Below are 21,076 nucleotides of genomic sequence, written 5' to 3'. Positions count from 1 at the left end.
GCAGCACAGAGAAATAAATAGGTTAGTGTACTGATAAATGTATTGCACTTTTTCACATGCGTCCACTGACGTTGACTACGTTGTCCTTTTGCCCACGATAAGAACACTTCCTGTCATAGTACATTCTAAAAGAACCCATGCTTCGGTTAAGTGCTCCTTTTGCATGTTGGGGCTTTATATTATTTAGTGCACGGCATTGTTGCTTTGCGTCGCTAAATTGCAACAGTGTGTGGCTCGGTTGGTAGAGCGGCTTGAGGGTTCCAGGTTCGGTTCCCGCTTCCGCCATCCTAGTCACATCCGTCGTGTCCTTGTGCAAGAAACTTTACCCCACTGCCCCCAGTGGTTTAAATGTCGCTTAAAGAACGAAAATAATGGGTTTCACTATGCCAAGCGCTTTGAGTCACTAGAGAAAAAGCGCTATATAAATATAATTCATTATTTATTGTCTTCTACTGCTTTCACCAATGCATCAAACCTTTTTAGACTTCTTGACTTTGTTTGTTTGAGTTGCTGACTCGGTTGTTTGGCTTTAGCTTGTTTGTTTTTGCAATTTACGATCTACGTTCCCATCCTCACCTATGGTCATGAGCTTTGGGTTATGACCGAAAGGACAAGATCACGGGTACAAGCGGCCGAAATTAGTTTCCTCCGCCGGGTGGCGGGACTCTCCCTTAGAGATAGGGTGAGAAGCTCTGTCATCCGGGGGGAGCTCAAAGTAAAGCCGCTGCTCCTCCACATCGAGAGGAGCCAGATGAGGTGGTTCGGGCATCTGGTCAGGATGCCACCCGATCGCCTCCCTCTGACCGGTAGGAGGCCACGGGGAAGACCCAGGACACGTTGGGAAGACTATGTCTCCCGGCTGGCCTGGGAACGCCTCGGGATCCCCCGGGAGGAGCTGGACCAAGTGGCTGGGGAGAGGGAAGTCTGGGCTTCCCTGCTTAGGCTGCTGCCCCCGCGACCCGACCTCGGATAAGCGGAAGAAGATGGATGGATGGATGCAGGGCCGGCCCGTGGCATAGGCCGTATAGGCAAATGCTAAGGGCGCCGTCCATCAGGGGGCGCCACGCCAGTGCCACAAATGTTGGAGAAAAAAAAAAAAAAGAAAAAAAAGTTGGTACTATTATTTCTAAATACAAAAAATAATCCCACGTTAATTAAAATGCAAAGTAAAGCCTATTTATTAGAAATATTATTTGTTACAACATTACGCCCCCCCCCCCGCACGGTGCGCCCCCTCCCTTCCCGTATCATGACTCTTTTTGGACGTCACCACATCAAAAAATCAACACAAGATGTCAAAACGGCCAAAACTGTCAGGTGCCCAGGGAAAAAAAAAGAGAAAAGAAGAGGAGGAGAAACGAGAAAAGACAGAGGTAGCAGGTAGGTAACGTTAGCCTACATGAAATTATTTGTCTGTTACAGAATGTGATAGTAGCTGGCTTTTTAGCATTAAGCTAATGTTACATGATTCGGCAATTGCTAATCAATAAATAGCTAGTTCCGTTTTAACGTCGGGTTAATATTGTGGAGGGGGCTAAATTGTTATGGAAAATAATAATGTAACGTTAGGTAATTACAGTACTCCCACCTTACATTCCTCAGGGACATTTGTATTAGATCATTTAAGCAGGTGTTTTTTGTTTACATTGTTATTGCCTTCTGGTTAGCTAATGTTTGCCCTGCAGGTAATAGTCACTTTTCCACCCCTTTATATATTAGGTATAGTTGTAAGTAAAAAAAAAAGGTCAAAGACAAAGCTATTCAGTTTCTTGTGAGTATATACACTTCACTGCCGATGTGGGGGGGCGCCACCTAAAATCTTGCCTAGGGCGCCAGATTGGTTAGGGCCGGGCCTGGATGGATGGATGGGTTTTTGCAATTTGATGCTCTTCTTACCGTAACGTTTCAATCTACCACTTGTAATTTCAACCTAATATTCAAATTTTACTTAGGGGATTATCTCAATTGGATGAAAAATATTGTTTTTTTAATAAACAAAGCTATTTTAAACAGAAATGTCTCAAGTTTCTTTGTCTTCAGGGGATCACTGCTAACTTTTTTGTAACTCCTGAATTGTAAAAAAACAAAAAAACAAAAAACAAAAGTAGGGATGTGGCGCCGACATTACGTCATCTCGGTGGCTCGTCCTTTATCTCCTCACCTTGTGTTTTTACGACAGTGAGTCAAAGTGTGTGCGACAAGCTTGTCGAGTCCACAGCACGTCTGGTATGTCGGGAGGGACTCCCACCGTCGAGGAATTCTGGAACTTTCCTTCCATATATGGACTTTTTGATATCAATCGTCACCTAACGAAGAAAGAAGGGGGGGAGGAGCCTAGGATCGATTGACAATGAGTCTGGCTCAAAGAGTACTCAGTGAGCAAGATAGTTATCGTTCACGGCTGTGGTGCGCATATGCGTGTTGAACGTGAAAATGCTCTAAAAAGTTATGAGAGAGGCAATTATATACATATGTCAGTGAGGCGTATCATCGAGAATAAGGCAAATGTATTTGAATTCTCATAAAGCGTACATCCCACCATAAGAGATGGGAACTATCTTGACTCTGCAGTTCTCTCTGAGCAAAACCGTACGAGCGTTTTAATTGGTCGCCGTAAAAAAGAAAGGAAGTACTTAAGCGTCAGTCCAAGTTATTTTACTGCCCTTTTTTTTAACCTCCCCAAAACTACTCATTTTGACTCCATTCGAGAAACAGAAACAATGTCGGGCTTCGTCAAAGGTCCCTCTTACGGCTTATCCGCGGAAGTCCGAAACAAGGTAGGTCAACTCTTTTGCATATCAATCACTGTAAGTTGTATGGAAGTTTTTTTTTGCGCATCTCCTCCGTCGTTGCACATCCTCCATTTTGATGTGGCCGAGCCACTAAAGTATCCCCAACAAAAATTATCTAAACGAAAAAAAACAACAACAACACGTTAGTAATAATTCTATTGGAGTGAGTTGTATTAGGTGCGTAATAGTTCGAATTAACTTGAGAAAGCACAGAATTATCGAGAGAAAAAAAAAAAAAAAAGAAGTAAAATGGACATTTTTCAACATTCCATACGAGTCGCGATAGAAAGCAGACTTTGGGCGTTGTCTCCTGGCAAAGAAGTGTCCTTGTGGCACATTTTGCAATCTGCTTCTGTGCACTTTGCAGGCCTGCAATGTCACCCGCATTAGGAATGTTGTTCTGCTGTGAGACACTTTTCAACAATGACGTCCATTGTCTCTCCTTCTATGCACACTTCAGCCACTGTGCTAGGAAGGAACTCTTTTAATAAAGTCCCTGTGCTTCACTTTTATTGACAAACTACTTCCCCTCCATGCAGGAAGGAGTTTATTTTGTTGTTTTTCTCATGCATTTAATTTAGGACCCTGTTGTTTGTTGGAAACTTTGCCAGGGGTGGGCAATTTTTTTTTTACCGGGGGCCGCATAAGCAACCCGAGCACTGCTGGAGGGCCACACCGACAATATTTCAATTAAATTTTGCTCAATATTATTTTTGATATATCGTAAGATAAATAATAATAATTTCATACTTGCCAACCCTCCCGAATTTTCCGTGAGACTCCCCGAAATTCAGCGCCTCTCCCGAAAACCTCCCGGGACAAATATTCTCCCGAAAATCTCCCGATTTTCAGCCGGAGCTGGAGGCCGCGCCCCCTCCAGCTCTATGCGGACCTGAGTGAGGACAGCCTTTTTTTCATGACGGGAGGACAACAGGGTGACAAGAACTAAATCATCCAGACTAGAGATAAATTGTATTTTAAGGTTTATTTGACCTAAAAATAAATATATTTATTAATTTAAAAAAAAAAAGAAAAGAAAATGTTTTACTATATTTTGCTAAAAACATCAAAATTAATTGTATTTTTATTTTTATTTTTTTGTGACTCCTTATTACATCCAGCCATAGAATTATACATTAAAATACACATATTTGAAATAATTTATTTTAAATTATCATAATAATTAATTTAAAATGACCATATTTAATTATTAAAATAATTGCTTGTTTATCAACAACTTTAGCATTTTATTCATTACATTTTGAAACTCTCAGAAGCCAAGCAATGTTATATTCCTTAAGATTTATTTATGCAAGTTTGAAGTATCAATTATCTAAACAGTTTTGTTTGCGTATTTTCAGGATATATATATATATATATATATATATATATATATATATATATATATATATCTCTATGTATATATATATATATATATATATATATATGTATGTGTATATATATATATGTGTGTATATATATATATGTATGTGTGTATATATGTATGTGTGTGTATATATATATATATATATATATGTGTGTGTATATATATATATATATATGTATGTGTATATATATATATATATATATATATATATATATATATATATGTATGTGTGTGTATATATATGTGTATATGTGTATATATATATATATATGTGTGTGTATATATATATATATATATATGTGTATGTGTGTGTGTATATATATATATATATATATATATATATATATATATATATATATATATATATATATATATATACATATATGTGTATGTATGTATGTATATATATGTATGTGTATGAATGAAATACTTGATTTGGTGAATTCTAGCTGTCAATATATATATATATATAGTATCAATTATCTAAACACAGTTTTGTTTGCATATTTTCAGGATATATATATGTGTATATATATATATATATATATATATATATATATATATATATATATATATATATATATATATATATATATATATATATATATATATATATAATGTATGAAATACTTGACTTGGTGAATTCTAGCTGTCAATATACTCCTCCCCTCTTAACCACGCCCCCAACCACGCCCCACCCCCGACCACGCCCCCACCTCCCGAAATCGGAGGTCTCAAGGTTGGCAAGTATGAATAATTTCATTTAACCTAACTTAACTTTATACCAGGGGCGTCACTAGCTTTTAAGGACGGGGGGGGGGGGGCTTAGCCCCCAGGAGATGCACAGGATGCGAGCGAGTAGCGCACGAGCACAAAACTTCACAAACGGCTAACAAAGACTTAGAAATTATTCATTGTTATTATTATTATTATTTTTTTTTTACCGTATTTTCCGCACTATAAGGCGCACCGGATTATTAGCCGCACCTTCTATGAATTACATATTTCATAATTTTGTCCACCAATAAGCCGCCCCGGACTAAAAGCCGCGCCTACGCTGCGCTAAAGTGAATGTCAAAAAAACGCTGCGCTAAAGTGAATGTCAAAAAAACAGTCAGATAGTTCAGTCAAACTTTAATAATATATTGAAAACCAGCGTTCTAACAACTCTGTCCCAAAATGTACAAATGTGCAATCACAAACATAGTAAAATTCAAAATGGTGTAGAGCAATAGCAACATACCGGTAATGTTGCTCGAACGTTAATGTCACAACACACAACACACAAAATAAACATAGCGCTCACTTTCTGAAGTTATTCTTCATTCGTACCGGTAAATCCTTCGAATTCTTCGTCTTCGGTGTCCGAATTGAAAAGTTGCGCTAGCGTGGCTTCCAAAATGGCGGGCTCCGTCTCTTCGAAATCATCGGATTCAGTGTCGCTGTTGTTGTGCAGCAGTTCTGTGAATCCTGCCTTCCGGAAAGCTCGGACCACAGTTGTGACAGAAATATCTGCCCAGGCATTTACAATCCACTGGCAGATGTTGGCGTATGTTGTCCGGCGTTGTCTGCCCGTCTTAGTGAAGGTGTGTTCGCCTTCGGTCATCCATTTTTCCCACGCAGTTCGCAGTCGTGATTTGAATGCCCTGTTGACACCAATATCCAGCGGTTGGAGTTCTTTGGTTAATCCACCCGGAATGACGGCGAGTGTTGTATTTGTGTGCTTCACTTGTTTTTTGACACCATCTGTGATGTGGGCGCGCATAGAGTCATATATCAACATGGACGGAGCAGCGTGAAAAAAGCCACCCGGCCGCTTCGCGTAAACTTCCCTTAACCACTCGCTCATCTTTTCTTCATCCATCCATCCCTTCGAGTTAGCTTTTATGATGACGCCGGCTGGAAAGGTCTCTTTTGGCAAGGTCTTCCTTTTGAATATCACCATGAGTGGAAGTTAGCATGGCAAGCTAGAACCACAGTGAAGGATGACTTCTCATTCCCTGTGGAGCGAATATTCACCGTACGTGCTCCCGTTCCACAGTGCGGTTCAGTTGCTGTGAAATACGGTAGTAATCCGTGTGCGGATGGAGAGATTGCGTCTTTTTATGACCCGGATCGTTTAGTAGGAGCCATTTTGTGGTCTTTACAGATGTAAACAGGAAATGAAACGTACGGTGATATCCGCGCGTTTTTTCTTCTTCTTCCGGGGGCGGGTGAAGCGCTTCCTGTTCTATGGGGGCGGGTGAAGCGCTTCCTGTTCTATGGGGGCGGGTGCTTTCCTTGGCGGTTGCTTGCGTAGAAGAAGAAGCGCTTCCTGTTCTACCGGGAAAAAAGATGGCGGCTGTTTACCGAAGTTGCGAGACCGAAACTTTATGAAAATGAATCGTAATAAAGCGCACCGGGTTATTAGGCGCACTGTCAGCTTTTGAGAAAAATTGTGGTTTTTAGGTGCGCCTTATAGTGCGGAAAATACGGTAAATGCACGGGACGAAATGAAACCATTTTTTTCTTTTTCTTTTTATGTATTTATTAATTTTACCTTTTATATTAAATGTCTTGGTTTTTCCTCCCTCTGAAAGTCCTATGAAATAACAAGCTATAATACACCAGCTATTAATGTAACAATACAATAAAACAAATATATTTAATGATTTTTTTTTTTTCATTATTTTATGTATATTACTTGATATAGATTCTACAAATGATGTGGGCATTTTTTATATGAACAAGTCCAAGGACCGCAAGCAAGGTCGCAGAGAAAATGCGGACTGGAGTTTGAGTGATGTGGGCATTTTTCTATATAAACAAGTGGAATGGATTGGATACCGACACACTAAAGGGGCTCTCTACCTTACGCTATGAAGTGAGGAAACTGAGTGAATAATGACAGGTTATATGATTATTTAAACTCATATTTGGGCCACTTTATAATATGTCGGCATGTAGTTGTAAAAAAAATTAAATTAAAAAATAAATAAATATAACACCAAATTATTTAGGGGGGCTTAAGAATATTTTAGGGGGGCTTTAGCCCCCCTAAAATAGGCCTAACAACGCCAATGCTTTATACAAAAGCAGATTGCTTTTGATGGTTTTATTTTTAACACTGTCTTACACAACACTTCCTGATGTATAATACAATGCAAAAATGTCCATTTCTGCACAAGGTTAATTTCTGTCACTTTATCCTGCATTATCCAACATTTTCCCCGTCAGATTTGGACAACCATCTGTTGTTAAAGGGGAACATTATCACAATTTCAGAATGGTTAAAACCATTAAAAATCAGTTCCAAGTGGCTTGTTATATTTTTCGAAGTTTTTTTCAAAATTTTACCCATCACGCAATATCCCTAAAAAAAGCTTCAAAGTGCCTGATTTTAACCATCGTTATAAACACCCGTCCATTTTCCTGTGACGTCACATAGTGAAGCCAACACAAACAAACATGGCGTAAAGAACAGCAAGCTATAGCGACATTAGCTCGGATTCAGACTCGGATTTCAGCGGTTTAAGCGATTCAACAGATTACGAATGTATTGAAACGGATGATTGTAGTGTGGAGGCAGGTAGCGAAAACGAAATTGAAGAAGAAACTGAAGCTATTGAGCCATATCGGTTTGAACCGTATGCAAGCGAAACCGACGAAAACGACACGACAGCCAGCGACACGGGAGAAAGCGAGGACGAATTTGGCGATCGCCTTCTAACCAACGATTGGTATGTGTTTGTTTGGCATTAAAGGAAACTAACAACTATGAACTAGGTTTACAGCATATGAAATACATTTGGCAACAACATGCACTTTGAGAGTGCAGACAGCCCAGTTTTCATCAATTAATATATTCTGTAGACATACCCTCATCCGCGCTCTTTTCCTGAAAGCTGATTTGTCCAGTTTTGGAGTTGATGTCAGCAGGCCAGGGAAGCTAGGGTCGATAGGGGGTTTAGCTCGCTGGTCTGCGGGAACAAACTGCTGCCATTGCTTGCCGTGCTACCGAGGTCCTTTGTCCCTGAATTGCTCACACACTCCGGCAGATTCAATGGGGGTCTGGCGGCAGATTTCTTTGACTTTATCGTTGGAAATGCATCTGCTTTGAGTGTCGCAGGATATCCACACATTCTTGCCATCTCTGTCGTAGCATAGCTTTCGTCGGTAAAGTGTGCGGAACAAACGTCCAATTTCTTGCCACTTTCGCATCTTTGGGCCACTGGTGCAACTTGAATCCGTCCCTGTTCGTGTTCGTTACACCCTCCGACAACACACCGACGAGGCATGATGTCTCCAAGGTACGGGAAACAGTCGAAAAAACTGAAAATAACAGAGCTGATTTGACTCGGTGTTTGAGAAAATGGCGGATCGCTTCCCATTTAATTCGCCAAAATTCACCCATTTAGAGTTCGGAAATCGGTTAAAAAAATATATGGTCTTTTTTTCTGCAACATCAAGGTATATATTGACGCTTACATAGGTCTGGTGATAATGTTCCCCTTTAAAGCCCAAGTGCACCTCTCTCCTCAAGCGTGGATGTGTGAAGGGTCTGAGTGAGCAAAGTATGATTGTCAAATGTGATTTTAACTGTAAAATTCTATCAAATATATTTGCAAGGAAACTTTGCGTGTCAAAGGGGAGAAGTGGTTTGTTTTCTTTGGAGAAAGGCCTCCTGAGCATCAGGATCCACTTAAAATACCAGCGCAGATAACTTTCTTTAGCACTTAACGTGCATCACACTGTAATTGCACTTGCTTTATTAGATAGCGGGGAAATGCTACAAATAGACTGTTGGTATTTTAGTTTAATGAGCTACATGTGTTTGCTATTATTTAACTTTTTTTTAAACCTCCAAGCAAAGTTGCTGCTGATCTTCAGAATGTCCAGCAATTTGTGGGTTATAACTATTTTTTTTATAGTTCCAAAGCCTATTCTAGAATTACATTTAAATGGACCCTATCTTACATTTTTGATCATTTATAATGTAAGTTTTGAACCTACTTGGTATTGTAGCACTGTATTGAGGTTGGTGTATTTTTACGTTATGCCACTAATGATCAGGTACAAGAACTTCACAAGATCTTTCTGAAGTTTGGATTTTACAGTTTTGCAACCTGTTTTTTTTTCTTTTCTTTTTCCTCCTTCCTTTTTAAATAGTGCAGCAGAGAGAATTTTTTTCCCCCCAGGCAGATAAAGATCTACCGTATTTTCCGCACCATAAGCCGCCCTGGGTTATAAGCCGCGCCTTCAATGAACGGCATATTTCAAAACTTTGTCCACCTATAAGCCGCCCCGTGTTATAAGCCGCATCTAACTGCGCTAAAGGAATGTCAAAAAAACAGTCGGATAGGTCAGTCAAACTTTAATAATATATTAAAAACCAGCGTGATGTGGGCGCGCATGGAGTCGTATATCAACATGGACGGAGCTGCGTGAAAAAAGCCACCCGGCCTCTTCGCGTAAACTTACCTTAACCACTCGCTCATCTTTTCTTCATCCATCCATCCCTTCGAGTTCGCTTTTATGATGACGCCGGCTGGAAAGGTCTCTTTTGGCAAGGTCTTCCTTTTGAATATCACCATGGGTGGAAGTTTCTGGCCATTAGCATGGCAAGCTAGAACCACAGTGAAGGACGACTTCTCATTCCCTGTGGTGCGAATATTCACCGTACGTGCTCCCGTTGTATCCACAGTGCGGTTCATAGGAATATCAAAAGTCAGTGGAACCTCGTCCATGTTGATAATGTTCTCTGGCCGGATCTTTTTTTCAGCTATCTTGTTTTTACAATATGCACGGAAAGTAGCCAGCTTTTCTTGAAAGTCTTTAGGCAGTTGCTGTGAAATAGTAGTCCGTGTGCGGATGGAGAGATTGCGTCTTTTCATGAACCGGAAACCTGTCGCTTAGTAGGAGCCATTTTGTGGTCTTTACAGATGTAAACACACAAAGGAAATGAAACGTAATATCCGCGCGCTTCTTCTTCTTCTACCGGGGCGGGTGGTTGCTTACAGTAGAAGAAGAAGCGCTTCCTGTTCTATGGGGGCGGGTGCTTACCTTGGCGGTTGCTTGCGTAGAAGAAGAAGCACTTCCTCTTCTACGGGGAAAAAAGATGGCGGCTGTTTACCGTAGTTGCGAGACCGAAACTTTATGAAAATGAATCTTAATATTAATCCATATATAAAGCGCACCGGGTTATAAGCCGCACTGTCAGCTTTTGAGTAAATTTGTGGTTTTTAAGTGCGGCTAATAGTGCGGAAAATACGGTACTTCACGGTGCCTTCATTTGCCCTCTCACCACTTCACACATCGCTGTTTTGTAAACAAAGGCCAGTTTGATTCTTTACTATTAATCCCTTTACGCTTAATTATTCCTTACTCTTTGTTAATAGCAATTTGCACGTGGCCGGGTGAGGGGGGTGTGTCTCTTTGAAGCTCTGACTGGCGCTGACTCTCGACCTCTGACCTTTTTGCAATTAATGTAGATTGGCCAAGAGGAAAAGAAGGCAGTTATCGATTATTTTAGTAATCCGTTAATCTATCGATGTGTGTCGATTAACAGAGTAATTGGATAAAACACGCTTTATAGCAGGGGTCTGGAACCTTTTTGGCTGAGAGAGCCATGAAAGCCAAATATTTTAAAATGTATTTCCGTGAGAGCCATATAATATTTTTTAACACTGAATACAACTAAATGCGCGCATTTTTAAGTAAGACCAACATTTTTACAGTATAATAAGTCTCTTATTCTTTTTAATAACATTGTTATTCTGAAGCTAACCAATGATACATAAAATACTTCTTACCGTTGCAACTTCTTGAACGGGTGCAGTAGAAAATGGATGAATGGATTAAAATGCATGAGAATGTTTTACATTTTGAACGTTATTTTTAACACTGATTACCAGCGGAATTATTCATTACTTGCAGAGGTGGGTAGAGTAGCCAGAAATTGTACTCAAGTAAGAGTACTGTTACTTTAGAGATTTATTACTCAAGTAAAAGTAAGGAGTAGTCACCCAAATATTTACTTGAGTAAAAGTAAAAAGTATGTTGTGAAAAAACTACTCAAGTACTGAGTAACTGATGAGTAACATACACACTCATATCATATATATATATATATATATATATATATATATATATATATATATATATATACATTGATATATACAGTATATAATTTACATTTATTTAATTTGCTGTTTTTGTTTACATGTTAAAGGTGTTTTAATGAATATACAAGCATGTTTAACATATAGATTCCTTTCTTTCATGAAGACTAGAATATAAGTTGGTGTATTACCTGATTCTGATGACTTACGTTGATTGTAATCAGACAGTAGTGATGATAACGTCCACGTTTTCAAATGGAGGAGAAGAAAAGTTCCTCCTTTCTGTCTAATACCACATGAAAGTGGTTGGTTTTTGGCATCTTATTTGTCCAGCTTCCATATTCGTTTTTATACACTTTACAAGAAATATATTGGCGTCAAACTCCATAGCTTGCTGGCTTGTTTGCGCTGGCTTTCGGAGACTCTTGTTTTGAAAGCGCAGGCGCGATGGAGCGGCACTTTTATTGTGGAGACAGGAACGTCCTCATGTGCGGTCAGTCTTTAGGCTTTTGACGGGATGTACGGTTGAAATAAAAAAGTATCTTTTTTCCTTCACACTTTTGATGGATTGATTGGAACTTTTATTATTAGATTGCACAGTACAGTACACATTCCGTACAATTGACCACTAAATGGTAACACCCCAATAAGTTTTTCAACTTGTTTAAGTCAGGTCATGTGACCCCTGGCTCTGTTTGATTGGTCCAACGTCACCAGTGACTGCATCTGATTGGTGGAACGAAGTGAAACGTCACCAGTAAGGCAGGCACTTTGAAGGTCTGTCTGACAGACCAAAACAAACAAAGCGTGCATTAACAGATCGATAAAAATGAGTAGCGAGCTGAATGTAGATAAAAGTAGCGGAGTAAAAGTAGCGTTCCTTCTCTATAAATATACTTAAGTAAAAGTAAAAGTATGTTGCATTAAAACTACTCTTAGAAGTACAATTTATCCCAAAAGTTACTCAAGTAGATGTAACGGAGTAAATGTAGCGCGTTACTACCCACCTCTGATTACTTATCATGTTAAAGGGGAACATTATCACAATTTCAGAAGGGTTAAAACCATTAAAAATCAGTTCCCAGTGGCTTATTTTATTTTTCGAAGTTTTTTTCAAAATTTTACCCATCACGCAATATCCCTAAAAAAAGCTTCAAAGTGCCTGATTTTAACCATCGTTATATACACCCGTCCATTTTCCTGTGACGTCACATAGTGATGCCGACACAAACAAACATGGCGGATAGAACAGCAAGGAATAGCGACATTAGCTCGGATTCAGACTCGGATTTCAGCGGCGTAAGCGATTCAACAGATAACGCATGTATTGAAACGGATGGTTGTCGTGTGGAGGCAGGTAGCGAAAACGAAATTGAAGAAGAAACTGAAGCTATTGAGCCATATCGGTTTGAACCGTATGCAAGCGAAACCGACAAACGACACGACAGCCAGCGACACGGGAGAAAGCGAGGACGATATCAGCGATCGCCTTCTAACCAACGATTGGTATGTGTTTGTTTGGCATTAAAGGAAACTAACAACTATGAACTAGGTTTACAGCATATGAAATACATTTGGCTACAACATGCACTTTGAGAGTGCAGACAGCCCAATTTTCATCAATTAATATATTCTGTAGACATACCCTCATCCGCTCTTTTTTCCTGGGGGTCTGGCGGCAGATTTCTTTGACTTTATCGTTGGAAATGCATCTGCTTTGAGTGTCGCAGGATATCCACACATTCTTGCCATCTCTGTCGTAGCATAGCTTTCGTCGGTAAAGCGTGCGGAACAAACGTCCAATTTCTCGCCACTTTGGCATCTTTGGGCCACTGGTGCAACTTGAATCCGTCCCTGTTCGTGTTGTTACACCCTCCGACAACACACCGACGAGGCATGATGTCTCCAAGGTACGGAAAACAGTCGAAAAAACGGCAAATAACAGAGCTGATTTGACTCTGTGTTTGAGAAAATGGCGGATTCGCTCCGAGAGGGAATAATAGGAAGGCGAAATTCACCCTTTTAGAGTTCGGAAATCGGTTAAAAAAATCAATCAATCAATCAATGTTTATTTATATAGCCCTAAATCACAAGTGTCTCAAAGGGCTGCACAAGCCACAACGACATCCTCGGTACAAATCCCACATAAGGGCAAGGAAAAACTCACCCCAGTGGGACGTCGATGTGAATGACTATGAGAAACCTTGGAGAGGACCGCATATGTGGGTAACCCCCCCCCCCCCTCTAGGGGAGACCGAAAGCAATGGATGTCGAGTGGGTCTGACATATTGTGAGAGTCCAGTCCATAGTGGATCCAACATAACAGTAAGAGTCCAGTCCATAGTGGGGCCAGCAGGACACCATCCCGAGCGGAGACGGGTCAGCAGTGCAGAGATGTTCCCAGCCGATGAACAGGCGAGCGGTCCACCCCGGGTCCCGACTCTGGACAGCCAGCACTTCATCCATGGCCACCGGACCTGTGCCCCCCACCCCCTCCACAAGGAAAAGGGGAGCAGAGGAGAAAAGAAAAGAAACGGCAGATCAACTGGTCTAACAGGGGGTCTATTTAAAGGCTAGAGTATACAAATGAGTTTTAAGATAGGACTTAAATGCTTCTACTGAGGTAGCATCTCTAATTGTTACCGGGAGGGCAAATGAGTTTTAAGATAGGACTTAAATGCTTCTACTGAGGTAGCATCTCTAATTGTTACCGGGAGGGCATTCCATAGTACTGGAGCCCGAATAGAAAACGCTCTATAGCCCGCAGACTTTTTTTGGGCTCTGGGAATCACTAATAAGCCGGAGTTCTTTGAACGCAGATTTCTTGCCGGGACATATGGTACAATGCAATCGACAAGATAGGACGGAGCTAGACCGTGTAGTATTTTATACGTAAGTAGTAAAACCTTAAAGTCACATCTTAAGTGCACAGGAAGCCAGTGCAGGTGAGCCAGTATAGGTATATATATATAGGTATATATATGTATATAAAGGTATACACAGTATAGGCGTAATATGATCAAACTTTCTTGTTCTTGTCAAAAGTCTAGCAGCCGCATTTTGTACCAACTGTAATTTTTTAATGCTAGACATAGGGAGACCCGAAAATAATACGTTACAGTAGTCGAGACGAGACGTAACGAACGCATGAATAATGATCTCAGCGTCGCTAGTGGATAAAATGGAACGAATTTTAGCGATATTACGGAGATGAAAGAAGGCCGTTTTAGTAACACTCTTAATGTGTGACTCAAACGAGAGAGTTGGGTCGAAGATAATACCCAGATTTTTTACTGATTCGCCTTGTGTAATTGTTTGGTTGTCAAATGTTAAGGTGGTATTATTAAATAAATGTCGGTGTTTAGCAGGACCGATAATCAGCATTTCCGTTTTCTTGGCGTTGAGTTGCAAGAAGTTAGCGGACATATATGGTCTTTTTTTCTGCAACATCAAGGTATATATTGACACTTACCGTATTTTCCGCACTATAAGGCGCACCGGATTATTAGCCGCACCTTCAATGAATTACATATTTCATAACTTTGTCCACCAATAAGCCGCCCCGGATTATAAGCCGCGCCTACGCTGCGCTAAAGGGAATGTCAAAAAAACAGTCAGATAGTTCAGTCAAACTTTAATAATATATTGAAAACCAGCGTTCTAACAACTCTGTCCCAAAATGTACGCAAATGTGCAATCACAAACATAGTAAAATTCAAAATGGTGTAGAGCAATAGCAACATAATGTTGCTCGAACGTTAATGTCACAACACACAAAATAAACATAGCGCTCACCTTCTGAAGTTATTCTTCATTCGTAAATCCTTCGAATTCTTCGTCTTCGGTGTCCGAATTGAAAAGTTGCGCAAGCGTGGTATCCAAAATGGCCGGTTCCGTCTCGTCGAAGTCATCGGAGTCAGTGTCGCTGTTGTTCTGTGAATCCTGCCTTCCGGAAAGCTCGGACCACAGTTGTGACCGAAATATCTGCCCAGGCATTTACGATCCACTGGCAAATGTTGGCGTATGTCGTCCGGCGCTGTCTGCCCGTCTTAGTGAAGGTGTGTTCGCCTTCGGAGCTGTGTGAAAAAAGCCACCCGGCCTCTTCGCGTAAACTTCCCTTAACCACTCGCTCATCTTTTCTTCATCCATCCATCCCTTCGAGTTAGCTTTTATGATGACGCCGGCTGGAAAGGTCTCTTTTGGCAAGGTCTTCCTTTTGAATATCACCATGGGTGGAAGTTAGCATGGCAAGCTAGAACCACAGTGAAGGATGACTTCTCATTCCCTGTGGTGCGAATATTCACCGTACGTGCTCCCGTTCCACAGTGCGGTTCACAGGAATATCAGTTGCTGTGAAATACGGTAGTAATCCGTGTGCGGATGGAGAGATTGCGTCTTTTTATGAACCGGATCCTTGTCGCTAAGTAGGAGCCATTTTGTGGTCTTTACAGATGTAAACAGGAAATGAAACGTACGGTGATATCCGCGCGTTTTTTCTTCTTCTTCCGGGGGCGGGTGGTTGCTTACAGTAGAAGAAGAAGCGCTTCCTGTTCTATGGGGGCGGGTGCTTTCCTTGGCGGTTGCTTGCGTAGAAGAAGAAGCGCTTCCTGTTCTACCGGGAAAAAAGATGGCGGCTGTTTACCGAAGTTGCGAGATCGAAACTTTATGAAAATGAATCGTAATAAAGCGCACCGGGTTATAAGGCGCACTGTCAGCTTTTGAGAAAATGTGTGGTTTTTAGGTGCGCCTTATAGTGCGGAAAATACGGTACATAGGTCTGGTGATAATGTTCCCCTTTAAGCAATGTAAGCTAAGATTGATCTGAGAGCCAGATGCAGTCATCAAAAGAGCCACATCTGGCTCTCGAGCCATAGGTTCCCTACCCCTGCTTTATAGCCTCAATAAGTAGGGAATTTGGTTTATAGAAGTCGTTTTTTGCTTGATGTAACCTTATTTCTTACGAGCAAATGCACATCATCATTGAAATTGTACTTTTAGCATGTGTTCATCAATACAAAAAATAACTGATATTCGCCACCATATGCACCACCGCTCTCATGTGTGCTCTTTTGCAGTGGCTGCTCGGAGACTATGTTTGCGTATTTAAAATTCCTGGCACTCCATGCGGTCCGGATTTGATCAATTTGTATTTGTTACACTTGTTAAACCATAATTAAATCAGCAGAACATAAATTTAGTCATTTCTTGTCTTTTCTAATCTACTGCACACAACTTAACATAACTTCCTATAATGCCCCACTGGAATTAAATGTTGTATTAAAAGCTCCTGGAATGAGCAGAATAGGGTGCCTGTAGCATTAGAACAAAGGGTGCATGATGCATATCAGAATCCACTTTATTTATTTGCCAAGTACGTTTAACACACAAGGAGTTTGTCTTGGTAGACGGTGCTTTTTGTTCAATGCAAGAAGCAAAAAAACAAAAACAAAGCAACTACGAGAGCGCAGTACCGCAGCGTTATCTTGGTATTAAAACAAGAGGGAAACATTAAAGAAGACAAAGGACATAAAAGAGGACAGAGCTGATGCAACCAACTGAAACTTTGACAGTGCCATTTTCTATATACAGCTACAAAAGTAGAAAACAAGGAAAAACCAAAAAAATGTGCAAAAAAGTAATACATGGAAATGACTGGCTTAGAATGGCCAAATGTATATATGTGTGTGTCCAAGTTGAAGGAAACTGCAGGCTGTCTTCTAATGGATTTATTACAATCTTTGCAAGCTGGCTAACTTTTGCTGTGGTCTGGAACAACATGGTGCATAAATGAAATCAGTAATGCAGCCAATATTACATACAGATGTCATGAGACATGCAAATACAAATTAAATACACAGAGGACATAAGTAAGGCTGCAGCTAACGATTATTTTTCTATCGATTAATCTATAGATTATTTTTTCGATTAATCGGTTAATCTATAGATTATTTTTTTCGATTAATCTATAGATTATTTTTCCTTTTACCGATTATTTTTTTTATTTAAAATGAAGATGAAAAAATAAATGTAGGCCAGTTTTTTCAAAAGTCATGGCTTTTATTTACAAAAAAAAAAAGTATGGCCACTCAGTCAACATTGACAACAACATGACAAAATATTCTGTAACAATGTAAACATTTAAAACTTTTAACATTTAACAAAATTAAAAGTAGCTTATTTGCTTTTTAATGTGCAAATATAAAAGTAAACATCCAGTGCAAATCTTAATATTCTGCAATAGTATAAGCATTTCAAAAGTAAAAGTATTGCTTATTTTGCTTTAAAATGTGCAAAATTAAAGATAAACATCCAATACAAAAAAGTGCAAAACGAAAATAATCTGTAACAATGTAAACATTTCAACAAAAGTAAAAGTATTGCTTATTTGCTAAAATGTGCAAAAATAAAAATAAACATCCAATACAAAAAAGTGCAAAACAAAATATTCTGTAACAGTGTAAACATTTCAACAGAAGTAAAAGTATTGCTTATTTTGCTTAATAACACAACAATGATAATATGATTAAAGTGAAAGTTAATTGTTGGTTTGTACATAGTATATGTAACCGTTAATGTTGTAAAAGGTATTTGCACAACTAATTAACGTTAGCGACACGTCTTGTGCCGTGGGGTTCTTTCAGGACCAACAGACTGAACGCCAGACGGCTTTGCCAGGTTTACAATCTTTTAATTTTACACAAAGTATTTTCTCTTCCAACTCTTTTCTCTTTCTTTCCTCGCTTTTCAGCTCCTCTTCCTCGCTCGCTCGTTGTCCCCTGTCTCTGTCTCTCCTCCTCTCTCGCTCCACGTCAGCTTCACTCTGACTCCTTCCAGTCTCTCTTCCCTCTCTCTCTGCTGCTCCCCTTTTCTTCAGCGAGAGGAGATTGGATAATCGTGCCCAGGTGCGCGGATCGCGCACCTGGGCACGATTGCGGCATCGCTCCCGGCGCGCCCCACCTCGCCGCTCGCTCGCCGGCCCCGCCTCTCCACAGCGTTAAAGAGGAGTGCGTCTTTGTAAACACTGCACGCCAAACGCACCTCTCAGAGCGAAACGGTGCTTTAGTTTATGAATTTACAACGCAGATACAAATGACACATTCATGTTTTTGTGTAATGATGACAACGTATACTCACGCGGACGATTGACTAGTTGATGGTGATGGCAAGAACGCTGTCGGTTTTCTTTTCAAATGTTCGTTCATAGCCGTTGTTCTGCTATGATAGGCCATTTCCGCTCGACACAGTGTGCATACAACAACATTATTAGGCCGTTTATTGAAATACTCCCACACTTTTGATGACTTTTGGCGTGCTTTTTCCCCCTCGCTCGCACCGTCTGCTTTGCGATCCGCCATGACAGTAGTGTGACGTAAATATGTGACGCATCGACGCACAAAAATGGCGTCGACGTATTTACGTAACCGATGACGTCGACTACGTCGACGCGTCGTTTCAGCCTTAGACATAAGTAAAGGAAATTAAATGAGCTCAAATATACCTACAAACGATGCATGATTATGCAATATGTACGTACAGCTAGCCTAAATAGCATGTTAGCATGGATTAGCTTGCAGTCATGCACTGACCAAATATGCCTGATTAGCTCTCCAACAAGTCGATAACATCAACAAAGCTCACCTTTTTGTGCATTCACGCACAGTATAAAACGTTTGGTGGACAAAATGCATGATTATGCAATATGTACGTACAGCTAGCCTAAATAGCATGTTAGCATGGATTAGCTTGCAGTCATGCACTGACCAAATATGCCCGATTAGCTCTCCAACAAGTCGATAACATCAACAAAGCTCACCTTTTTGTGCATTCACGCACAGTATAAAACGTTTGGTGGACAAAATGAGACGGAGTGGCATGAAACGCGTCTTTCTGTGGCAGCGTTGGAAAAAGTTGCACGTGTAAACAAACTACGGTGGGTTCAAGGACCGTCAAGTAGTGGTACAAAACTGCGCTCGCCAAATACTCTCATCAGTGAAGCATGTTTGATATAAAAAGTGGGATTTCTAATAAATAGGAAGGTTTGTGTCATGTTTGTCCTCCTACGCAAACAATATTAAAACAAAATATATATTTTTCACCCATCCTTTTTTCATTTTCATATATTTGAAAAAAGCTCCAGGGGGCCACTAGGGCAGAGCTAACGAGCCGCCGGGTGTTGCCGATCCCTGGACTAAGATATTTCATTTAGCAAATCGAACCTACAAACTGTGCTCTCTTAGAACAGAGTGGTTATATACTCTCATGAGTACGAGACGGGGGTGTTTTTACGGTGCTTTCAGGGACTGCTCAACAGAGTAGGAAGCCACAATGCCGCCAGAAATGACAAATAATTATAGATTTATTTGTTATGCACATTTCAATTAAATAAATCTTAGTGCTCCAGTATAAAGCAATACAACTACAACGATAACATCTTATCTAATAAAACAGATATTAAACTATCAGTGAAGCATAAGAAACACAAAATAGTGGCTTTTCTAACTGTCTATTTATATTAGTTATTTAAAAAAAGATTTCAATGCACTTTTAATAACCGTGATAATATTGGTCATGATGATCTCACCATTTATTTATATATTTATATATATATATATATATATATATATATATATATATATATATATATATATATATATATATATATAAATAAATAAAAGGTGAGATCATCATGACCAAAATTATCACGGTTATTAAAAGTACATTGAAATCTTTTTTTAAATAACTAATAAAAATAGACAAAAAAGATTTCAATGTACTTTTAATAACCGTGATCATTTTGGTCATGATGATCTCACCTTTTATTTATTTATTTTTTGTGTGTATGTATATATGTGTGTATATATATATATATATATATATATATGTATGTATGTATGTATGTATGTATGTATATATATATATATAGATGTATGTGTGTTTATTTATTTTTTGTGTATATATATATATATATATATATATATACACACGTATGTATGTGTGTGTGTATATACACAAAAAATAAATAAAGGTGAGATCATCATGACCAAAATTATCACGGTTATTAAAAGTACATTGAAATCTTTTTTTAAATAACTAATAAAAATAGACAAAAAAGATTTCAATGTACTTTTAATAACCGTGATAATTTTGGTCATGATGATCATACCTTTATTTATTTATTTATTTATATATATATATATATATATATATATATATATATATATATATATATATATATATATATATAAATAAAAGGTGAGATCATCATGACCAATATTATCACGGTTATTAAAAGTACATTGAAATCTTTTTTTAAATAATTAAGTGATAATTTTGGTCATGATGATCTCACCTTTTATTTATTTATATATATATATATATATATATATATATATATATATATATATATATATATATATATATAAATAAATAAATAAATAAATAAAAGATGAGATCATCATGACCAAAATTATCACGGTTATTAAAAGTACATTGAAATCTTTTTTTAAATAACTAATAAAAATAGACAAAAAAGATTTCAATGTACTTTTAATAACCGTGATCATTTTGGTCATGATGATCTCACCTTTTATTTATTTATTTTTTGTGTGTATGTATATGTGTGTATGTATATATGTATATGTATATATATATATATATATATATATATATATATATATATATATATATGTATATATATATATATATGTGTGTGTGTGTATATATATATGTATATATATATATATATATATATATATATATATATATATATGTATATATATATATATATATATATATAT

General features: G+C 38.8%; 1 protein-coding gene across 1 annotated transcript in view; it reads left to right on the top strand.

The window, feature by feature from the left end:
* The first annotated feature begins 2,609 nt into the window (after positions 1-2,609).
* cnn2 (calponin 2) overlaps positions 2,610-21,076 on the top strand; it is a 56,106-nt gene continuing 37,639 nt past the window's right edge. The window contains exon 1 of the mRNA XM_061941629.1: positions 2,610-2,777. Within this exon, the coding sequence (XP_061797613.1) occupies positions 2,721-2,777 (57 nt within the window). The 5' untranslated portion in view covers positions 2,610-2,720. The remainder of the gene's footprint in view (positions 2,778-21,076) is intronic.

Source organism: Nerophis lumbriciformis, linkage group LG03, assembly GCF_033978685.3.
Source record: "Nerophis lumbriciformis linkage group LG03, RoL_Nlum_v2.1, whole genome shotgun sequence".
NCBI classification, from domain to species: domain Eukaryota; kingdom Metazoa; phylum Chordata; class Actinopteri; order Syngnathiformes; family Syngnathidae; genus Nerophis; species Nerophis lumbriciformis.
Note: the sequence above shows the minus strand (reverse complement) of the source record. Positions and strands in the feature narration are given on the sequence as shown.